At 40.3% G+C, this 24,301-nt stretch overlaps 1 protein-coding gene across 5 annotated transcripts in view; it reads right to left on the reverse strand.

The window, feature by feature from the left end:
* Positions 1-24,301, reverse strand: part of ANTXR1 (ANTXR cell adhesion molecule 1) — a 236,365-nt gene that overhangs the window by 132,399 nt on the left and 79,665 nt on the right. For all 5 annotated transcript variants that reach the window (XM_525774.8, XM_054677938.2, XM_054677939.1 and 2 more), the window contains exon 10: positions 14,121-14,219. In XM_525774.8, coding sequence (XP_525774.4) covers positions 14,121-14,219 — 99 coding nt within the window. The remainder of the gene's footprint in view (positions 1-14,120; positions 14,220-24,301) is intronic.

Here is a 24,301-nt window from a genome sequence, read left to right on the forward strand (position 1 = left end):
ACTCATAAGTGTATATTTACAGGTTTAGACCTTGGGACAATGTAATCCTTTTCAGACTGGCAAAGAAGAAAGTTCCCAGAATTCTTCCCTGCAGTTTAGTGGCTAATGGATCTGGGATAAAACCAGGGTTGAAATTCATTAGCCAATTCAAACACCAATCAGAGAAAATCCTTTTTATAAGGGTGGATTAAATAATTCAAATACTTTTCAAGTCTTGGCAATCTTTTCTTGTTATAAATATTTATTTCTGGCAAATAGGAAGAGAAAAATAATCCCTAGTCTTATGGAGGCAGCGGGAGGGTGTGTTAAAACCCTCCAAAGCTGATGTAAGCCCGAAGCAGAGCTTACATTCCCATAGTGACATTCACATTAGGTAGTGGGAAAAACAGTGGAGGTTAGGGACTGAAATGAGCTCGCCTTGCTGTTTCTCCTAGTGTCCCTTGGGTCTAGGGAGCATTTTCAGGGCATTCCAGAGCCAAATATAACTGTTCAGCACCAAATTATCAGCTGGTTTGGGAATGTGTCTCCAAATGATGGAACAACAGACAGGCCGGAGTTAGGCTGAATATTTCTACCTCCTCACTGCCTCCAAAAGTAACCAGCCTGAAAAAAGTTAGACTTGTAAAATACTGTGGAAAAATCTGAAATAAAATTATATTCAGCAGGACTCCAAGTTGGTGAAATTCAAAGAATCCGGGCTGAGCTTTCTGGAGCTCCAAAGAGAATGGAGATGACTGATTGCCCAACTGGGGCTGCCTCATTGATAATTCACAAATGTGTGTTGGGGGGGTCTTATTACAAAGCAAAATGGGAGCCATTGCTGAGAGTAGAAAGGGATGTATTATGTGTCAGGCCCTGGGCTAGAAGGTTTTCAGAGATGAGTGAGATAACAAGCTTTTGATAGAAGACATTAAACTCTAGAAAAAGAGATTTTGAAAGTGGAGAGAATGGCTTTTACTTGGACAGGCTGAACAGTGGTTGAGAAGTCAAGGAGAAATGAGAAGATTCAAAACCGAATGGGAATGGATGGCAGTGAAATGTAGGTTGGTTGGGCCAATTTGGGAAACATCCTCAGAGTGAGTATACCCACTGTAATGTCCTCTTATCTTGGGCTAAAGCCAGAGGGATGCCTTTAAAGTGGCAGAACCAAGCTGGCCACCATCCTTTTCCTTAGACATGGCCCATACCCTCGCTCACAACTCACCTTTTCCCTGACCTGGTATTGTTACAGGGTTTCCTGGGAAGCCCTCCCTGGCTAGTTGCCATGAGATCAGGGGATGGGCTTGGCCAACACATTCCAGGTAAGTTTCCTGGGTCTGTAGCTATTTTACCAGTTCCTATATTCTATAGATACCCAGGACATGTCTTTTGATTTCCCATTCTGTTCTCTGAGGAAGGCTGGAGTAGAATGGAGAACACTAAGAGCCTGGACTCTGGAGACCCAACACAGCCTTGCCACTAACTGGCTGTCACCATGGGCAAGGTTTTTCACTCTATTCATAACTCAAAATTGTCATCTATAATATGGGAGTAATACTTCATAGGCTGTTGTAAATTTTAATGAGAAGATATCATTTAATGCTTAGCACTTAATAAGCACTCAACATATAACTGTCATTACTAAGGTGGGGCACTGTTGGAGTCATCGACTGAGGCACCTGCAAAACACAAGTTGTGGATGTGTGCACAAACTGAGTGAGTCTTGCAACCTGTCTGTTAGGTTGTATCAGGGCTTTACAATATTGGTGTGATAAGAAGCAAGTTACTTATCTAAATAGGATCTTTGGACATGAATATAGTGCAGTGTTCTCAAATGGGGGTTGATTTTGCCCCTCAAGGGGCAACTAGCAATGCCTGAGCAGTTTTGGTTACTGCAACTGGGGGAGGAATGCTATTGGCATCTAGTGGGTAGAGACCAGGGATGGTGCTGAACATCCTCCAATGCACAGGACAGGCCCCTCCCCACTCCCCAGCTATAAATTATCCAGCCCAAAATGTCAGTAGCGTTGAGGTTAGAAAACCTGGCGTAATGTCTACCATGGCTTTATATGCTTCTTTAGCCCAGTGTAGAGGGGCCTACAGATATAACTCTGTAGTTCATGCCTGCAGGGTACTGGTGTAATGCCCAGAAAAGTTTAGAGGTGATGGGTAGAAAAGGGAGGAGGTAACAGCTAGAGAGGCATTGAAAGACCAGTCCTGGTTGGAGTAAGAGAATGTCTCTTGATAAAGCCCTCCTTGCAGGCTTGAATGGGTCCAGGTTTTCTTAGGGGTAGATGGAAATGCATCAGAGCCACTCTGCCTGGTGGAGCTTTATAATGTAAATGGGGCACTCCAGCAATGGGCCTTATATTGCCGCCAAGGCTCTGACATGACATGGATGGGAGGGCTGTAGAGTCAGGACACCTTACATACAAATACCAATACAGGACTCAGAGCTGTGGGCAGTCTTGGAAGGAAATGAAGTGGGTTATTATTGTTACTGTGTTCATGAGGATCAAGATTACATTATGGCCCCAGATGGAGAGGAAGTAAAAGGTGAGGGACCATGAGTCCATTCCCAGAGGAGTGCAGGCCCAGGGTCTAGCAGCCCTGCAGATATCCGGATTGTCTGTTGGGCTACACACCCCAAGTTCTGCACAAGGTTGTGACCTCACAGCTCTGGGCACACCAGCATTGAGAACTGTTTGTCAGCACAGCTGGTCTGCCTTCTCAGGATGTAAATTATTATCTACCCATATGTGTTGTTATTTGTATTAATCACAAAGTAATACATATTAGTATAAAAGCCTGGGAAATACAGAGAAGTATATAAAAAAGAAATTAAAATCCTTGATAATCTCAACTTCCAGTGGTAAAATTAATGTCTTGGGAAATACTATTTCAGAATTTTTCCATGCATATTACTTTTAACATAATTGAGATTACATATAATTCTGTGGCATTTGGCATTTATCTGAAGTTAATAGGGTAGTTTTAGGCAGTACAAGGAAATGAAATGAAGCTAATGGGGTGCAGCATTCTTGCAAAGTATTTTCTCCTCTCAATAAATCCACACCCAAAACAATTCTTGACTGTTGACATTTATAGAACTTACAAATTATCTTCTAAGTAAAGCATCAGCTTTTTAAGATTTTGTAATCCTGAGGTCAGAATAACTGCAGCACTTAAAACAGCTATAACTTGCTAAGAATACAAATATTTGCAAAGCTTTGTTTTCACTTGGTAGAGGATAATTCAGGATTCATGCACAAGGTACGTGTCTCCTGACACACGAACCCTTGTGGCAGTATACAAATTTGGAATAATTTTACCTTTGGAATTGGAACTGAGTGGCAAGTCTACCAAAATGGCTAAAGCCTTCCACACACTCAAGGCCACGGGTTATGGCAAATGCTGACTGCTCTTAAAGGACACAAATTGACAGAGAAACTCAGAGGAGAGGTGGGAAGGAGACCTTGGGCACACACTTGGGCCACTAAAGTGCTGTGGGATGCTTGCTGGCTGCCAGAGCTGAATGGCATGGGGGACAGAGCCACCAGGAGCACTTTCTTCCTTTCCCTCAGTAGTACCCAACTTCTCTCAATGGATGTTGAACAAATATTTAAAGAATGTCAGTTTGAAGGGACACAGACTATTAGCCTGCCTGGGGTTCCAGGAGTATGGCCTGTCTCTGAGTTAATCACCTTCTCTTCCATCATCCTACTGAAATGGCAGAGGAGCAGTATTGCATGGGGAAGGGCAGCATCCACCCGCTGGTCACCTTACATGAAAGCTGGGCCATGGGGTGCAGAAATAGAGGGGGATGCCAACTTACCCCCGCAGGACAGCAGGACTAGGGGGAAGGTGGGTTTCAGAGAAGTTCACAAGCAAATCTCTCCCAGCCGTGCATAAAACAAATGCAGCACATGCCTGGAGTCCTCGTGGAGCTCACGAGTTTCACGTGGAGTCAATTTCAAACTTGGTAGAGCAGGGGAAACATCAAGGATGACTGTCCACCAGGGACTGGTGCAGCTAACTTTGGACTGTGTCAACTCACCCCCAGAATAAACTCTTTTACTCCCAACTGAAAACCTTGCCACCTAGTTACCTCTGGTGGTGACTTCCCTTTTGTCCCCCAACCATTCTAGATTATGGCAGTAAATTTCAACGTATCTGTATTTTTCTAGAACTGAAAGATGGGAACATCCACTAACACAGTCTCTGCAGAAGCCACTTCAAAAATCAGTGGGCAAAGACCAGAGTTCTGTCTGAAAGAGGGCCAAAGGGGAAACACCACCAGATACACAAAATGCTCCTGAAGTTCAAGAAAAAGGGCCACTCGGGGAATGAGGAGAGGTGCCTTAACTGTGGTCACACAGCCAGCTGCAGACACTGACACCCTAATGCCTGGGGTTCTTCCTACCCTGGTCGGGGGCTTTTTCTCTTGATCTTAGGCTCAAGTCTTGACTTCTCTACTAATGTGTCCTGTGACCTTAGTCAAGGAGTTAAATCTCTCTGAGCTGCGATTATCTTTCTGCAAAATGAGGGGGATCTATTGAAATCAGCATCTCTGAATCAGGCACACATCTGTCACCTGGGCATTTGGAGTCAGTGGTCCCAGGGATCTTTGGGGATCTGTGTCTTGGAGGCAATGTAGGGAAGCAGTCTAAAGCCTTTGAAGGAGTCCGACTGCCCAGGTTCAAGTCCTTTCCACCCCTGCCAACTGCGCGAACTTGGGCACTTCATCTCTCTGAGTTCATCAGCAAAATGGGGATTCAAATAACTCCTCCCTCTTTGGGCTGCGGTGATGATGAAATGAGATAATACAGGAGGGTGCTTGGCCCAGCACCAGGTGCAGAGTAGGTACTCAACAATCAGTAGCTGCTATCACTTGGCGGAAGCTCCCTGGTGATTCTGATGGGCATCCCCATGAAGAACATGAGACTATATGCTCCTTTATGTCTCTTCATTCTGAGTTACACGAAATGGCATTTCATCACCTTCACATGATATAAAATCCCTAGGGATGTATCGAGATTGTGTTAAGTACCTTTGACCAACATATGGCAAGACTCTAACCCATAACAAAGGAAACAATAGGCTTTTTTTTGGGAAGTTTATGTTCTCCTGCCCTCAATCCTCCCTCCCCATCTGCACTTTAATGATCTCCTTAGGGTGCCCACAGCAGCCCTGGAGCCCAGGTGTTTTCTAAGATGAAGTTTAGTTTCTAGAAAATTGGGCATGTTTTTGAAAACACCACCCTCTGGAACATCTACATTCGAATGAGTGTTGTCTCTCTTCCCCCTAGGAAGTTGAGCCCCCTCCTCAGAACTCCTAGAACTGCCTTCCTGACCAATGTTCAGTTTGGGGAAATATGTTCAAATGGGACAAAGCTTTATCCTTTGAGCGTGTGCAAAAGTAAACCAGAGCCATGCCTGGTGAATTGGATTGAAAATCAAGTTGAGAAATAAAATTTTGCATCAAAAAATAGTGTGCCTATAATATAATGAATCTGATTTCTCACATGGCCTATAAACTCAATTTTAGTGAGTTTGTTAAAAATCAGTTTCTTTTGTTTGTAGTCATACCTCATGCATCTCCATGCAACACTAGGATAGTCTAGCATGTTTTTCATTATTGCATTAGTAAAACGTCCATTTTTAATTTACAGTGCATAAAATGGATCACTTCTCAGCTCATACTCCAGTGTCTCCTTTTTAGCATTTGAATCTCTCTGAAGGTGGATCTCCAGTTGAAAGTGGATCTTTTCTTGGCACAGTACACTGAATACTAAAGGAGGAAAAAGTGCGGCCAGAGTAAATACAGTTTCTGTGAAGATTTCCAAGATATTTTCTTGGCCAGCAGAGTTCAGCCTGGTGACTGAGGAGCTAACCAAATGTTAAACTTAAGATGTATTCTAGACCTCAATAGTTAGCAAGAATTTAAAAATTAAGTTTTAAATCAATTTTGTGGGTTCTTTTCTGATTACGTCAGGGACATATGATCCCAGAGAACTTAGAAAACACAGATAGATGGAAAGAAGAATGTAAAAATTAATAGTGGTTTCATTCAGAGGTGATGGCTGTTAACATTTTGATGAATATCTTTCCAGTCTCTGTCTGCATATAAATATGTGTGTTTAAAAAACAAAAATAGTATCAGTGTATTGTTTTGTAACTCTTTTTTTGAGACGGAGTCTCGCTCTGTCGCTCGGGCTGGAATGCAGTGGTGCTATCTTGGCTCACTGCAAGCTCTGCCTCCCAGGTTCACGCCATTCTCCTGCCTCAGCCTCCCGAGTAGCTGGGACTACAGGTGCGCACCACCGTGCCTGGCTAATTTTTTTCTATTTTTAGTGGAGACGGGGTTTCACCGTGTTAGCCAGGATGGTCTCCATCTCCGGAGACCTTGTGATCCGCCTGTATTGGCCTCCCAAAGTGCTGGGATTTACAGGCGTGAGCCACTGCGCCCGGCCTGTTTTGTAACTTATTTATTTATTTATTTTTGCCATATTATTAACATTCCCCACTCCCCACATCAGTAATTATTCTTCTACAACATTGTTTAATTATTTAGGGGTGAAGTATAACTTATCTAACAGATTACCTATTGTCAGACATTTAGGTTGTTACCATTTAGATGTTTTTCTTTTCCCTCTCTCCCTCATTCCCTTTGTTCTTTCCATTTTTTCTTTTGCTATTATAAACAACACTGTGATGAATATCCTTGTGGCCAAGTCTTTGTAAACATTCCCAGTCACCTTCTTTTGATGAAGCTGAAATTGAAATTCTGGGTCAAAATGTATAAAAGCAGTTGACTCATTTAAAAAATTTCCTTCCTAACGATTTAATGGTCTCTCACTGATGATGAATGAAAACACCTGTTTTCCTACAGGTTTTCCAAGACTGCATGTTGTAGTTTTGTTAATCTTTGTCAGTCTGACAAAGTAAAAATGGCAATTGATTATTTCAATTTGCATTTTCTTGGTTATATGAAACATTTTCTATATGCTTATTAATCATTATTTTCTTAAAAATTTCCTTTGCATATCTTTTACTCACCGATATATTCACCTTTTTTTAACTGATTTTAGGAATTGTCTTTATACTAAGTTTATTGACCCTATGTTTGTTATATATCCTATTTTTCCAGTTTTATTTCTTGTTTGTTTTATTGTAGTAGGGTTTAACATGAGAATTTAAAAATATGCGCTCAAACATTCAAATTTTTCTTTCATGGTATGCTCCTTCATGTTTAAAACATCCTTCCCACCTGGAAGATTATATAAATTTTTTTGTTTCCCTCTAGAATTTTTACAGCTTCATGTCCCATTAAAAGTTTTCCTTCATCTGGAATTTGTTTGGATGAAAGGTGTGAGATTAAAAATGAACTTAACTGTTTTTCCAAGTGGTTAGCCAGTTGTCTCTACATCATTTTTTGAATAACCCACTCTTTCCTTATAGATTCAAAAGGCTGCCTTATTTTATACTAAATTCACCTAAGTGTTTGGTTCTGTTTATGGGCTTTGTTCCGAAGCTCAGTTCGCCTATTGTGGTGTGATCATACATTGTTCCAATTACTGCAGCTTTTTTATACATCTTAAAATCGGCCAGGGTGAGTTTCCACATTTTTCTTGGCTATTCTTGTGTGTTTATTCTTCCATACAAACTTCAGATTATTTTGTTAACTTAAAAAGTCCCCTTGGAATTTTCATTTGGATTGTAATAAAAGTAGATATTAATATGAAGACAATTGATATCTTTACAATACTCAGTTACTGCTCCATTTAATAACAGTGACGATAATATGGTAGTACCAGCAGCCAACACTGACTGACTCTTAACTGTGCATCAGGCCCCATTTTAAGCCCTGCCTGCCACATTTAAACCTCATAATAATCCAAGACCTAGTATGGCTATTATTGCCATACTCATTTTACAGAGAGAGAAACTGAGGCATGGAGATGTTAAATAAGACGTCACAGTCGCACAGCTAGATACGACAGAGCCAGAACTCTTTTTCCCTGGTGGTCTGGCTCCAGAGCTTGTAACTATGCCATGAGTCTATGGCTTTCTAACTCTTCACACTTGCTTTATATCCCTCAGAAAGTTTTGTGACTTTCATCATATATGTCTTTACAAATTTGATTAAATTAGTTCTTGTTACATTTTATTTGTCTGCCCATCAGTGATAGACTGGATAAAGAAAATGTATATATACACCATGGAATACTGTGCAGCTATAGAAAAGAACGAGATCATGTCCTTTGCAGGAACATGGTTGGAGCTAGGGGCCATTATCCTTAGCAAACTAATGCAGGAAGAGAAAACCAAATACTGCATGCTCTCACTTGTAAGTGGGAGCTAAATGATGAGAACACATGGACACAGAAGGGAATAACACACACTGGGGCCTACTAGAGGGTGGAGGGTGAGAGGAGAGAGAAGATCAGGAAAAATAACTAATGGGTACTAGGCTTAATACCTGGGTGATGAAACAACCTGTACAACAAATCCCCATGACACAAGTTTACTTACGTAAGAAACCTGCACTTGTCCCGCTGAACTTAAAATGGAAGTTAAATAAAAAACTTTATTTGTTGTTGCTATATTTTTCTTGTGATATTTTCTAATGGTCATTGCTGAACACTGGCAAAGCTACCAATTATTATAAGCAAGGGATTTATTTTGAAGTCTTCCAACTTAATTACCCTCTTGGTAGCCTAGTAGTTCTATTCACTCTCTAGTTTTCCAGGAAGACACAAGCATTATTTTAGAGCAATGACGTTTGGCTGCTTTTCCTGTATTTATATCTATTATCAGATTTCTGGTGTTATTATAATGTTCATGGCATTGTCTAATATGGTAGTCACTAGCCATATGTGGCTATTTACATTTAAGTTAATAAAAATTAAATGAAATTACTAATTCAGTTCCTCAATTGCACTAGCCACATTTCAAATGCCCAGCAGCCACATGTGGCTTGCAGCTACCATCTTAGAACACTTCCATCATTACAGAAAGTTCTATTGGACAGTGCTGCTAGAACTTTCAGATCAATATTAGATAATAGTGGTGAAATGGATTGTCCTGCTTTTTTTCTTCTGAACTTTAAAGTGAATTCCTCTACATAGTGATTTATTATTAGAATGATGTTGAGTTTTGAATTCAAATATGTAGATACATTTTTATGTTAAAGAAGTCTTATCCTATTCCTAGTTTACTAGAAATATATTTTTAAAATTAGGAACAGATAATGAATTTTAATATCTTCTTGGCATCAGTAACTTTTGCTATATGAGGAACAAATTCCCCCTCTGTCTTCAAAATTGTCTTAGCTATCTTGGTCCTTTTGAAATACATTGCTGGATTTTGTTTGCCAATATTTGATTTAGATGTTTGTCATCAGTGAGCTCGATCTCAAATATTGTCTACTTTTAGTGCCTTTGTCCAGTTTTTTTTTTTTTAAACCAAGATTATGTTATTATCATAGAATGAATTTATATGCTTTTTCTTGGCTGGGTGTGGCGGCCCACACCTGTAATTCCAGCATTTTGGGAGGCTGAGGTGGGTAGATAGCTTGAGCCCAGGAGTTTGAGACCAGCTTGGGCAACGTGGTGAAACCTTGTCTCTACAAAAAATACAAAAATTAGCCAGGTGTGGTGGCTCACATCTGTGGTCCTAGCTACTCAGGAAGCTAAGGTGGGAGGATCGCTTGAGCCTGGGAGGCAGAGGTTACAGTGAGCAGAGATTGTGCCACTGCACTCCAGCCTGGGCAACAGAACCAGACCCTGTCTCAAAAAAAAACACACAAAACAAAACAAAACATTTTCTTTACATCTTTCCTCTGGAACAGTACATATCTGATATGGGTCATTTGTCCCTTAAAACTTGGTAAAACTTGGGTGAAAAAAATCTGGATGTGGTGCTTTCGTTCGGCAGGGGGGATGAAATTTCCTCAAATTCCCTTCTCGTTCATATATTTCCTGTTCATCTGTGTCTAATCACACTGTTTAATCCATCCATGAAGTTTTATTTCAGTGAATAAACTTTTTCAAATCTAGAATTTATACTCAGTTCTTCTGCAAATCTGCTTTTGATGAGTATTCTTTCCCCTATGATCTGTTTGATCTCTTCACACATTTTAAACACGTTTATTTTCCATTCTCTTTCAGATTGGCTCTCTGATCCTCTCTTCTTGCTTGTTCTGTTTGTTTCATTCATCTTGACATGGTTTGTCATTTTGTGCCATCAGCCCACCTTTAGGGGGTTGTTTGCTGCAGGCATGCTGTGGGGCTGGGCTATGTGGAAGACTCCCACAGGGTGAAGGTGCATGGCCTCTGTAGGGCCACAGAGATCAGGAAGATCACGGACACATTTTGGGGCTAGTTTCTTGACTTGGTGCTTCTGTATCACATGGGTGGTGTAACATCATTACACCTGTGGATTTTCATCCCCTGCCTGCTTCCTTGCCCAATTAAATGCTTGGTGTAGCCTGCTGGAGCCTGATTTCTGCAGGGGGCTCTGCTTTTGTGTGATGCCTTGGCACAGACCTGAGATCTGGTGTCCTGTATCTGCATCAGCATCGGGGTCACAGCCCGCAGCCTGGCCTGGAGCCCCTGTGACTTTGTTTCTTACTTAGGTTTTTATTCCCATTTTGTTTCCTATACTTGGAGATTCCCACTTCTTTCCTTTGAGTGAGGCCACACAATGTAATTTTAAAAATCATATTTTATCCAGATTTTTGGATCTATTTTGTTGACCACAAATCTAGAAACTGTCTTGGACTTCTAAGTGGTTGATTTTTTAAGCAAATGCAAGGAAATTGGGAGAGAAGCATGTATTAACCTATCTTCTGGTTATGCTTATCATCTAAGAATGTGTCTAAACAATTTCTACTTTTGGCATTAATGTATCGGCATTTTATCCATGTCTTAGCATGATCAATTTGCAAAGTTGTTCACAGTCATTTAAAAAAGTATTATATGCCCTACCTATATCTTTAGAGCATAAAGATACATGCTCTATATCTCTAATTTTTAAATTAAGTTTTAAGACTTGAAAAACCATATTAATATCTCCCACTGTCCATATCATTTTTAATTTGTTCTTTTGACAGATTTTGCTTCATATAGCTTGCTATTGCATTATTTGCTGAAGATCCTGAGGTCTGCCTCATGTTTGAAGGGGCTAGAGCCACACAGCCTTAGCTTCATTATTGGGCCTTCAATTAAGTCTTTCTCATTAATAATGGCACTTATGTTCTCTTTTTGTCACAAAATCCAATGCAGCACTTAGGAAAAAAAATCTTGAAAAAAGAAATATGTGATATACAAATAAAAACAGATAACATTTTAAAACTTGGGGTATCGAGGTGGGGAAGGAAAATGGGAAAGGTAAAGGAATCTAAGTGTATTTTATTTTACAGGGAGGAATCAGTAGAAATTATGACATTTATAAAGTTGACAGAAAAATGTAGATCTAAACGTGCTGCATTTTAGAATTTGTTCATCTTTTCTACCTCCACAGGTTCTTGTTCATATTATTTTCTGCATGGAAATGAACAGGTGAATTACTAACTAAAGGCCAAGTGTTTTCCTCAAACGCTATTTTTCCCCTTAGAATATTTTTAATAGCTGTATGCTTGAGTTTTGGGGTGTTGCTTGCAGCATAGAATATGATCAAATCACTGCCTTCATCTTCTCCAAACTGTTAGTATTGTGCTAAAGGCACGGGTTTGTGATTTAAGCCAAATCCCTACCCCAACAACCTCCATTTCTTTTTGAATATGAATGAGGTGACAAGCCTGTGCATATGTTTGCAACTATATATTAGGAAAGGAAGAAAGGAGAGAGAGGGATGGACTGGTTTCCCAAGAAAGAAATAAAATTTCCAAAAGAAGTTGGAAAATAGGCCTTCGAGTACTCACTTTACAAATCCATAGTGAGTTTGCATTTCATCTTCTTCCTATTATTATTTGGATGGGGTCTCACTCTGTCACCCAGGCTGGAGTGAAGTGGCATGATCTCAGTTCACTGCAACCCCTGCCTCCTGGCCTCAAGTGATCCTCCAGCCTCAGGCTCCAGAGTAGCTGGGGACCACAGGTGTGCACAACCACACCCAGTTAATTTTTTGTATTTTTGGTAGAGACAAGGTTTCACCATGTTGCCCAGGCTGGTCTCGAACTCCTGAGCTCAGGCCATACACCCACCTCAGCCTCCCAAAGTGCTGGGATTACAGGCGTGAGCCACCGTGCCTGGCCTCATCTTATTTAATACAGCATCTTGTGTAACCTTTGAGCAACGGCACATAGGGTAGATTCTCTCTCTCCCCAGCCCACTTCCATGTATCTTCAGAGAGCTTGGGCCTGAAAGCCTGCTTGTCTGGGAAGTCTTCTTTGGAAGGTATTGATGTCTTTGAGTTAAACCTTCAGGAGTTTCTGATGTTAGACTTGGGATTTTGGTTAAAGAGAAAAGGGGGACTTAAGCAACATCACAATTGAAGGGGAGAAAAAAGAAAGAACTCTGCTGGGGGAACACGTCCAACTTTCACACTGTGACTACTCAGGGATATTTCAGAATGTTTTCAAATAGCACGTACTTTTTGGATCTGTGAGAGCATTTCCAAATATTAAGAAAACTAACTGAATGTTTCTAATGTTTGGAATTACTCCAAGGCCAGGAATTCCAGATGTTTGTGAGGAAGCCACAGCATGTGTCTGTTTAACTACTAAAGTGGGTTTTATGATGTCAAGCAGGAAATATCCATAGCCCTTCAATTCTTCTTCTTTAAAAACAAGATAACCTCCTTCAAAAGGCTATCAGGAGCTGGGTGTGGTGGCTCACACCTGTAATCCCAGCACTCTGGGAGGCCGAGGCGGGTGGATCACCTGAGGTCAGGAGTTCGAGACCAGCCTGGCCAACATGATGAAACCCACCTCTACTAAAAATACAAAAAATTAGCTGGGTGTAGTGATGCACACTTGTAATCCTAGTTACTCAGGAGGCTGAGGCAGGAGAATCGCTTCAACTTGGGAGGCGGAGGTTGCAGTGAGCCTAGATCGTGCCATTGCACTCCAGCCTGGACAACAGAAGCAAAACTCAGTCTCCAAAAAAAAAAAAAAAAAAAAAAAAAAAAAAAAAAAAAATAGGCTATCAGGAGGAGAAAACTAGTGTGAGTGATTAGTCAACAAATGTGTGTCCTCCTGTCCTCCTTGCTCTCTTTACCTCTCAGGGCTGTTGTAGCAAAAAGATGCGAAGCATTTAGAAGGTACATAGCATTACAGAAAATGCAGTATATTATGACAGTTAACACTGCAGATGTGGAATAAATAATTATCTGTGTGACGGATGCCAGATGCAAATCATAACCAGTGCTTCTGGCATCTGTTCCTCATATAATCATCTTCCCCATCTCTCCTGGTCAACCACATGAATCACGTACATCTTTAAATTAGGAACTTGACTGCTACAAATGTCTTGTGAAGAAGCCAATGTTATGATAATTCATTTTTTCTCATGAAATGCACTTAGTTTTACTCCATATTCCTGTATTTCATGTAAGATATTCACCACGATGAGAGTTTCTTGGCTACTCCACGCAAGAATCATCCAGATTGAAAAAAGCTGCAGAATCTACATGTGCAAGCCTAATGGTTTGGTTTTCGGTTTATTCAAGATTAATGCATTTACACCATTCCTTTTTCACACTTACCCTTAAGAGTCCCAATACTTTGTTAAGGAGGCTCATGTTTCCGCAGCCCTAATTAACCATCACCAGCACTCCCACCTGAGAGTGAGCCACTCGGTAGATGGCAGGGGACAAGGAAACCAGTGCCCCGCTGCTTCCAGAGGGCTGCTGCAGGGCTGGGGCTTGTGGCTCTGTGTTTTGTGGAGGACGGGGATTCAAGTCCAGCCTTGCTCTGCTTACCAAGCTGGACACCCATGGGGCTGTGCCCACCCAAGTGGTGCCTTTTCTGACTGGAACCACTGTAAGGGCTCACTATGCCCTTGCTGGGGGTCTTTCCAGCAAATAAGACTCTTTTCTGCTGGTTTCATGTGTGTGGCCTTGCTGGAAGACAAGGGTGGGAATTCCCTTCCCTGAAGTCAGTTGTCGAAGAAACCCATGGACTCTGCAAGGACTTACTGAGTGTGACCGAGTCATTGATCTTGAAGCTGCAGAGGACCCTGTCCACGTTGCGGGCATGTCGGAAGCCGTTTCCTCTCACGACAACTTGAAATGACTCTGAAATAAAGAATAATGACAAGACTCGTTACTTGGCCAATAACCTTAAGCTTCACATCTGCCCTGATTTAGAGCATTTGTTCACTATTTCACCAGGCTTAAAATATTCAAAAATTAATTTAGGTTGAACACCAAAAGCAACCGAGTGGGTTCCTTTCACTACTTACCAGTGCATCCTCACCAGGTGTCCCAAGAAGGGCCTATCACTTCTTATTTGAATTCCCACCCTTTTACCTTTGGGCTTACTGGTCCTAACGCAGAACACCTTCCTCCCTCCTCTCTGTCCATTCAAATCTTAGCCAGTTTTCAAATCCAGGCAGTTTGAAAATCTGTGATCTCAGTAGCCAGAGGGAGCCACAGGGGAGGGGTCCTCCACTTCCTCTTTAATCAACTCACCTCCTCTGTGTCTGTTTTGCACATTGTACTTCCCTGAAAGGATTTCTTAAGAGCCCAAGGTGCCTACATTTTAGAAAGTCACTGCCTTAGGGCATTCACAGCTAGTCCTGAGCAATGTAGGACTGTCATTATGTATGGTCTGGTGTTGTTTTCTTGTCTTTTCTCCCCCAGCTGGAGAAACATTCCTTTAGGTCAGGAGTTGTTTGATACCACTATGGCACTCCTATCTCTACTGGGCACACAGTAGCAGTACATAGGCTAGGTAGGAATAATTGTACTTAGGAATGGATCAAAGTCTTTCCTAGCAGTGGTCAGTTGCCAAGCACTACCTACTTGAATTGATATCAGCCCCTCAGTGTAGTACTCATTTGTCTCTGCATAGAAGAGATCATATATCTTGCTGGCCTGCATATTAATTTCTCATTGGCATAATGTATGTTTAATTAATGCACATGAATAAAATCATTATTAAGTAAAAACAACTCTCCTTTACCATACTCCTACCATGGAAAAAACCCAATAATTAGTTGGCTAAATGTTTGGGAATATTTGCTTAAGTTTGTTGGTATCTAGTGGTCAGTGTTCCACTTTATTTCACTTTTATCATCCTTTTGTATCTAAAAATTGGGGCTCGGGATAATGCTATGTGGCATATCACAAGAGAAATAGACTGAAGGTCAGAGGAAAAAATGCAATGTTTGTGAATATGGATCTTATACAGTACATTGCCATCTAAATGTAGACTTTTTGTTGGAGGAATAATGAAATTAGAGAATTAGTATATGGGACTCTCGAAGTTTAATAAATGTCATGAGTATATGCCACCTTCAGTCCCAGGAAACTAATTTAGAGGTCATGTTTGCCAAGACAATAATAACTAATGCTAATTGCTCCCTCAATGTGAGCCAGGCCCTCTGTGAAATATTGTACATGTCTGATGTCATTTAAACCTCACCACAGCCTGGGGAGGTACAGATGAGAAAACTGATCTTAGTGAAGTTAAGTAATGTGTCCAAGATCACACAGCTGGTAACTTGTCAGAATCAGAACTGGAATCGAGGTCTGTTAGGCACCAAATGCCATGCCCTTAGAACTCAGCCATTAGCTTCTGAACCACCATGCGAAAAGGGGGACTCACTGCCTTCTGACAGATGAGTCATTTAGGAGTTGAAGTTGTGATTTTTTTTAAAGCTTATTTTATTTTAATTTTAGGCAGGTTTGCTCATTTTGCAGAAAAGTGGAACAGGCCTGGATGTGAAGCAAGAAACTGAAATTTAAGTAAAAGAATACAGAGACACTACATGTGCCACAAGGAGTATAAGTTAGAAAAGAATGCTTTTTAGAAGTATAAGAGGCCTTCACAATAAGGAAATGGAGACTGTGACATTTTGAATGACTTGCTCAGAGTCATGTCATTAGTAAAGTAGAAAAACTGGGACTCATATCCAAAAGCTAAGGTGACGGGCCTATGGTTTTTTCAGGAGCATTAAGTCCTATGACTATGAAGGATTTATACATACACGTTGATGAAAATGCACAATTGCTACGTTTAGAAAGATGGGCTTAGTAGTTTTCTCTAGATGTCTGTCAGGCATCTGACAGATTCCTTGGTTGGCTCAATAAGCAATTTAGTACGTGTCAAGCATTTGTAGAAGAATCTTATCTTCTCTTATTTGCTCAGTTAAGCCTATAGAAACCTATTTCTGTGTCCATTTTGAATGCCAGACATACAGACATCTGTTGTTTGATGTTTTTGCTGATTCCAAATGTTTTCTGCCTCACTGCTGTGCCTACTTCTCTTGTTTCCTCAAAGATCAGCACAGGAAGAGAAGACTGTGGAAATGCAGGCCACATGCCAAACTCTATTCTCTAACACCATGTTCTAACATTACCAGTTGAGTTGCTAAATCCTCTATAAAAGAGGCTGCCTGCATGTCTGCTTGGCCCAACCTCAGGGAGTTTAGGAAGAAAGACAGCAGGAATCCATGATGTGGCAATGGTGGAAACCAAACAATTTAACCCCCTAGGCCAGGGGAGACGATGGAGGAAATGATGCTCTGGGGAGTGCACCAGGGCAGAGGTGAGCTCCCATCCTGCCTGATAGGGTTTCTGTGTTAGTGCACACATTTGGTTACCAGAAGAGCTCAAACATCTGGCCCAGCAGCCTGACTAGAATGTCAGCTCTTCACACATAGACGTTATGTAACAAAAACCCTTTCAAATGAATCTGCCAGTAAGTGAAAACCAGGACACACTAGAACCAGGACATAGTGATTTAACTCCACTAATCTACAAAGCCCTGAACCCACCTTTCAAAATATGTACAGCTGTGTTTTCAGGCAACTTGTATGTTGGCTTACGGCTCCTATAAGAAGTACCTCAAGATTGCAGGGCTTTAGGGAGGAATTTTCCACCTGAAAATGGTCTTTGATTTAATCTTTTAAGTTATCTATCCTTTAAGGTTTCCTTAAGATCTATATTCTTTTGTCACTGTTATTCCCAATTACATTGAAAGCTTCCTGACGGCAGAGGCCAAGATTTCTATTTCTTCTGAATGCTGGGTTGTGCCTTAACCCGGGACTGAGTCAGTCTCAGGATGAGCTCATTGAGTGATTGAATAAATAACATATCTTGGCATAGAAAGAGAATAAAGGGGAAGGATAAGGTGATCATTTATTCAGGTCCCAACCAGGTCTAATCCTGTTTATTTTCTGAGGCTTAATAAGGTCCATGAATGAAAAGATGTTCAACATCATTAGTCACATGGAAGTACAAACCACAACCATATGGAGATATCACTTCATACTCACTATGATTGCTGAAAAGAAAGAGATGGACAATGGCATCTGCTGGTGAAGAAATTATAACCCACATACATTTCTGGTGGAAATGTAAAATGCTGTGGCCTCTTTGAAAAATAGTTCAGCAGTTCTACAAAGTTAAACACAGTTACCTTATGACCCCCAAATTCCATTCCTAGACATATACCCAAGAGAATTGAAAGTTATATCCACACAAAAACTTATATATTAATGGTCACAGTGGCATTATTAAAAGCAGCCAAAAAATGGAAATAACCTAAATGTTCATCAACTGATAAGTATGGTATTTCTATACAATGGAATATTATTGAGCCATCAAAAGAAATCAAATTCTCATACATGCTATGACATGGATGAACCTTGAAAACATTATGCTAAATAAAAGAAGCAAGACACAAAAGCCACATATTGCATGACTCCCTTTATAAAGTATGTCCAGATTCGCAAATCTACAGAGACAGAAAGTAGATCGGTGGCTGCCAGGACTGGAGGGAGGGAGAAATGGGGGAATAACTGCTTAATGGGTATAGGGTTTCTTCTTGGAGTGATGAAAATATTCTGGAATTAGATAGTTATTATAGTTGTACAACTTTGTGATACATTAAAAACCACTGAGTTGTACTTTAATTATTTATTTATTTATTTAGACGCAGTCTCACTCTATCACCTAGGCTGGAGTGCAGTGACGTGATCTTGGCTCACTGCAACCTCCGCCTCCTAAGTTAAAGCTATTCTCCTGCCTCAGCCTCTGGAGTAGCTGGGATTATAGGCATGTGCCAGTACACCGGGCTAATTTTTGTATTTTTAGTAGACACGGGGTTTCACCCTGTTGGCCAGGCTGGTTTCAAACTCCTGACCTCAAGTGATCCACCTGCCTCAGACTCCCAAAATGCTGGGATTACAGGTGTGAGCCACCACGCCTGGCCTGAATTGTACCTTTTAAAAGGGTGATTTTTATAGCATGTAAAATATAGCTCAATTTAAAAAAAGAAAAAATAAGGTCAGTAAGTAGTTCGATAGATTTATTCCATTCTGTTCTCTCCTTTTATTTCTTTGGTTTCCTTTTTTCTTTTTGGAAATGTGGAACACATAGCTTTGAGATGACCTCAATAAAGATTGCATGTCATTCACTGTGTCTGAAAATGAGACATCTGTATATTCTCCACTTGTTCTGGTCACCCAAGATTTTTGTGCCAAATTATTGTCAGTGATATTTCATCTTGTGAGTCAGTTTGAATTTGCTCTCCTCTTAGATGCTTAATGTGGTATGGAACATCAAAAATAAAATGTAGGGACTGACATATAATGGGTGCTTTCTGAGGCCTGAATTGTTCTAGAACTTTTTTCAGTTATAGCTTTTAATTTATAACAACTTGAGTGAGGCATAATTGATATACAATAACTTGCACATAAAGTGTATGATTTGATAAATTTTGACATATGTACACAATCATAATACCACAGTCAAGACAGTGAACGTAGCTGTCACCCCCAGAACTTTCCTAGTGTTGCTTTGTAATCTCTCCTCCCAGCCCTCCCTACCTCCACTCCCACACAACCACTGGTCTGCTCTCTGGAACTGTATATTAGTTTGCATTTTCTGGAATTTTATGTAAATAGGATCATGCAGTAAGTAATTTTCTTGTCTGGCTTCTTTTACTCAGCATAATTATTTTAGGACACAGTCATAATTATGTTGAGATTTATACATAGTTTATTGCTTTTTATTGCTGAGTATTAATTAGTGCATTCTACAGGTAAACTGTAATTTGTTTATCCACCTACCTGTGGATGAACATTTTAGTTGTTTTTGGCTATTAAAAATGGAGCTGCTATGAACATTTGTACACAAGCCTTTCTTTGTTTGGACATAGATTTCCTTTTCTCTTAGGTAAAACCTCGGAGTGGAATGGCTGGGCCATATGGTAGGTGTATATTTAATTTTGTAAGAAACTACCAAAACTCTTCCAAAGTGTTGTGCTGTTTTGTATTTGTAAATGAGAGTCCTTCCTCCACATAGAAATGTCTTTAAATGAAAGGAAAGATTGAGCAGAGAATGAAGCAATCCATTTAGAAGAGGTGGCCAAAGGTCAGAAATGAATGCTTCGAAAAACAATGAAAAGTGACAGGAATACACCACTATCTGATGTTGCTTGAATGTGTCTGTTTTAAACATCGAAATTTCCAAATGGTAAACATGACACCTTAAATGACCTTCCTTTTGTGCCAACTCACCCAGTTTTATCAGAAACAGTGGGAAACACAGTAGGAATACAACTGCCGCTGAAATGACAGTGTGAGGAGCTAATTATAACTTCCTTCCAGTTCTGGAGTACAAGAACTTCAAGTGTAGAGCAGTTGGCAAGTTGCACACTTGATTCCAATTAGTTCCTTCCTGGCATCCTTGCTTACATAGCACATTGTGAACTGTGGAAGTTGGAGGCCAACTGAGTGGGACCACAGAAAGACTGTGCTCAGGCACAGGGTGCATTTTCCAGAGAGGAGCTAAATTAGACAGGGCCAAATGGGTCCATATTCTTAATTAAACAGAGGCTAATCTGCAAAAATATTTAATTAGAAACTTTAAAAAAGAGTCTATATTGGGAGCAGAATTACTGAAATACAAGTAATGTCAAAGTTGCTACAAAGGGTTTCCACATAGCAGGTAGACTTCCTGCATGTTTTGGAACAGGGACTGTAAATACAGTGACATAAGCACCATGCTAAATGGCAGCCACATGCTTGGCCTGGGTACTGGGGTGACAATGGGGAGTGGTGAGGAGTATGGTGAACTGGAAAGTGTATACGCTTCTTTTAAAGGAAGTTATTCAGTCCTCAATAATCATTAACTTGTAATAAATACAGGTTCAGTGTTGTCAGTTCTGATTTTTCAAGTCAAGATGAAAATCTGTATTTTTAGGTGAAATCCGACTTTCTAAATGTTAGCAATAAATTTAAGTTAAAAAATGCAGTATGAATCAAGAAGAATATATATGCAGATCAGATAGGACTTGTAGGCTGCCAGTTTATAACCTCTGAGAGTGGAGGAGTTCTGGGAAGGTTCTCTCTCCCTATATATGTTCACCAATGCAGTGATTGGATTCCTTCCTTCCTCTCTCCCTTCCTCCCTCCCTCCCTCCCTCCCTCTTTCTCTCTCTCTTTCTTTCTTTCCTGATGGAGTGTCACTCTGTTTACCAATGCAGTGATTGGAATTCTTTTTGATTTCCTTCCTTCCTTCCTTCCTTCCTTCCTTCCTTTCTTCCTTCCTTCCTTTTGACGGAGTCTCGCTCTGTTGCCCAGGCTGGAGTGCAGTGGCATGATCTCGGCTCACTGCAAGCTCTGCCTCCCGGGTTCATGCCATTCTCCTGCCTCAGCCTCCCGAGTAGCTGGGACTACAGGCGCCCGCCACCATGCCTGGCTCATTTTTTGTATTTTTAGTAGAGACGGGGTTTCACCGTGTTAGCCAGGATGGTCTCGATCTCCTGATCTCGTGATCTGCCTGCCTTGGCCTCCCAAAGTGCTGGGATTACAGGCGTGAACCACCGTGCTCGGCTGGAATTCTTTTTGATGGCAGCAGATTACATATTCTCTCCATTCCCTCTCCCCAATAAGAGTTCCAGTTAAAAATGTGAAACAGTTCCAGGAATACTGGTTTCCTCAGTTATTGAGAAATAATCATCCATTAATATCTTAGTGGAAACTGAATTAAATCTTTAGAAATCTGAAGCTGTAAAGGAGACCCGGAGGAGGTTTTCTCCAGATAGCATCTGCTTACAGATGGCCATTCTGCCACTGCTCACATGATTCTATGGGGGGAGAGCTCAGACCATCCACTCCATTGTTGGAAAGCTTTAGTTGTACAAGTTGCATGTGGTAAGCCAAAATCTGCCTCACTGAATTCCTCCCCAACCCCTCCATGGTGGTCTCCTGGAGCTATACATTATAAGCCTAATAATTTCTTTCTGCATGGGAATCCTCCAAATATCTAAAGATGCTCTTGTGAGTATCTCAATTCCTGGCCTCAGTCTCTGTGATGACTTCAGTTTTTCCTCATCGCACAGGCATCTCAGTAGTGCTCTCACTACTCTGTAAGCAGACTTCTGCTACAGTGCTTACTGCGTGGTTTTGTAATTTATTTGAACATATGACTATCTCCCAGAGTGAACTGTGAGTTTCATAGGGGTGTGGGTGGATTTGGGACTAAGTCTTATGCATTTTTGTATTGATACATTTTCATGTGGGTTGGTGCATAAAAGACACTAAGAATCGATGAAAGGAGGAAGAAAGGAAAACAGGAAGAAAAAGAGGGAAAGAAGAAAGAAAAGGAAAGAAAAAAGCAAGGAAAGAAGGAAATGAAAGAAAGAATGAATCCATGAATTAATTATAATGTGATTTCCAGATCCATTACCTCTTCGCCTATGGACATGCCTTTGTCAATACCATTCTTAAAATGTGGGACTTGAAACCATGGTCTGAACATGGAATAGGACTGTTAGTTCTCCTGACCTGGACACTGGATGGTTATTGATGCACCCTAAGGTTGTGTCAGCTTTTCTCAGTCAGAGGCATTCTTGTTGGGGAGCAAGACAACTATGATCATTCTTGTCTTTTCTCCTATCTTACCGTTAATTGTTACTAAGTCAGGATTCCCTAAACCTGCCTGTATGTGAAACTGGATATTTGAACCCAAGTTCAACGCTTTATATTTGTCCCATTAAATTACACCTTGTTATGTGCAGCCCAACATATAAAGGCCTGTGCTAGATTTTGGCTTTGTTGTCATTATCTCGCTGCCTCGCCCAGAGCTCAGTTTGCTGTCAGAACCATTGCTGGTGTTGAGCTGGGGTTGAAAGCCAGCTGAGATCACTGTCTTAGGGGAATGCAATCATCAGCATAGAGTGTCTTGAGCAGGACAGACCTGGGTAGGACTCCACAGCAGGGGCTGTTCTAGGGGCCAAGGAAAAGAAGGAATTCACAGAGTGAAGGGAGAAGGCTAAGAGGAAAGGTTTTCGATGAAGGCAAAGTTTACCTTCTTTATATATCTGTCTAGGGATTGGTCCCACCATTATATGTTAGAAATGTGAACAATCAGTTATTTCCTTTTTACTCTCTCCCCCAATACATGTTGAGTTAATTAATCATTTTGCAGATACTCTTCCCCAATTTTCTTTCAGCGGAGAAACATACAGGAATGCTTTTCTCATCTAGGTATGACATTATCAACATCATGATTCTAACACTGGCCTTTAATCCTTATTAAGATGATGCTGATAACAAGCCATCTTGTTCTGCATAACAATTTATACTTTTCAAAGCACTTTCACGTAAATATTTATATCTTTGAACTAGCTTAATGAAAGTCACAGAGGGGCTACGCCTCGCTCTATCTGACAGGCATCCGGACAATGAAATGGGCTCCCAGGCTTCCTGAAAACTATGTTTACTCCAGAGAATGGTCAACAAGAAATCTTCAAGGAAATCTATGGAAGAAATTTTGATGTAAGGATATCTTTTGGGAGTTTCATTCTCTTCTTAGAAATGTTATTCTGTAATCAGCATGTTTAAACCCTTACGACTTGGATTTGAGAGGCGGGAGCTTGCCTTTTACAAAACCTAGTTCTAGCTTTCATCATTGTGTCTTGTTTTAATTTTTTCTCTATAAGAAATAAAGATAATACGATTGGATAGTTTACTCTGATACAGATAACTGTTGTTTGCTTATAAAATATGTAATATTGCACATAAGCCAGAGATTTTAAGAAAATCTAAAGAAAGATTCCTTAGATTGGATTTACCAGATTTGTCTATTTTATTGGTTCTACCAAATAACCTTAGAATAATTTATCTGTTGAATTGCTTTAATTTGTTTAAATTTATTAGTGGATTGTGTATTTGTTTCTTGTATTTTCCTTACCCTTTCCAAAATTATCTTTTAATTCTTAATTCATTTATTTTTCTTTTTCACTTGATGAGAAACATTGAAATCTATGAATTTGATATGATCAGATCCTGTGGACCCTGGTATTTCTGTGTCATTTTTGTTTTTGTGGTGTTTTTATTGTCTTGAACACCTTAATGACATATAAGGGATATTGTTTACTTTTTGAGGTTAAAATTACTTACAAAGGCAATTTTCCATTGTCTAAGTGGTGGAGATTTTTCCTTTTACTTTGGTCTTACTCTATCTTTGTCTATTAATTTTAGATTTTGCTTCATTTTAGTTGCAGTTCAAAGGTATATTAACTTCTTATGGTTGGTGAAAGGAATTAATAACGGTCAAATAGGCAAATATCAGTGGCATTTTTTTTTAATGAATACATGAATCAAGACATTTAGTCAACATTTATTGGTCACCTAGTGAGTGCTGGGTACCCTGCTAGGCAGTGGGAAGTAGAGAGAAATAAGTTTCCTTCTCTGTCTTCAAGGAGCCTACAGGAAGGGAATTCATTATACTAGTGAATTAACAGAAATTGTGTTCATTGTCTTTAGACTTTCTGATTCATTCCAAGGTTGCACAACACAGCCAATTAGACTGCTAAACTCAAAGTCTGGGTTTTCTTTATGAAAGCAATAATTGCAGTCAAGGAACTCCCTTATTTTCTAATTGTTTTAAAATTACAGAACTATAAAATGTGTGTTTATAAAACAATTCACACACACTACATGAGATTTAATTAATCAAATATCCTACTCAATTCCTCTACCTGAAGCACACAAAGCCCAGAGGTGAATTTATCTTCAAGGTAAATTCATGAAGCCTAACTGAGGCTCCTCACTGCACAGGCCCCTTATGAAGCCCTGGCACTGCATTCATGTGGTCATATGTTTTTGTCAAATTTGCCTAGGTAAGATTTCTGAATTCTT

The sequence above is a fragment of the Pan troglodytes genome, chromosome 12 (assembly GCF_028858775.2).
Source record: "Pan troglodytes isolate AG18354 chromosome 12, NHGRI_mPanTro3-v2.0_pri, whole genome shotgun sequence".
NCBI classification, from domain to species: domain Eukaryota; kingdom Metazoa; phylum Chordata; class Mammalia; order Primates; family Hominidae; genus Pan; species Pan troglodytes.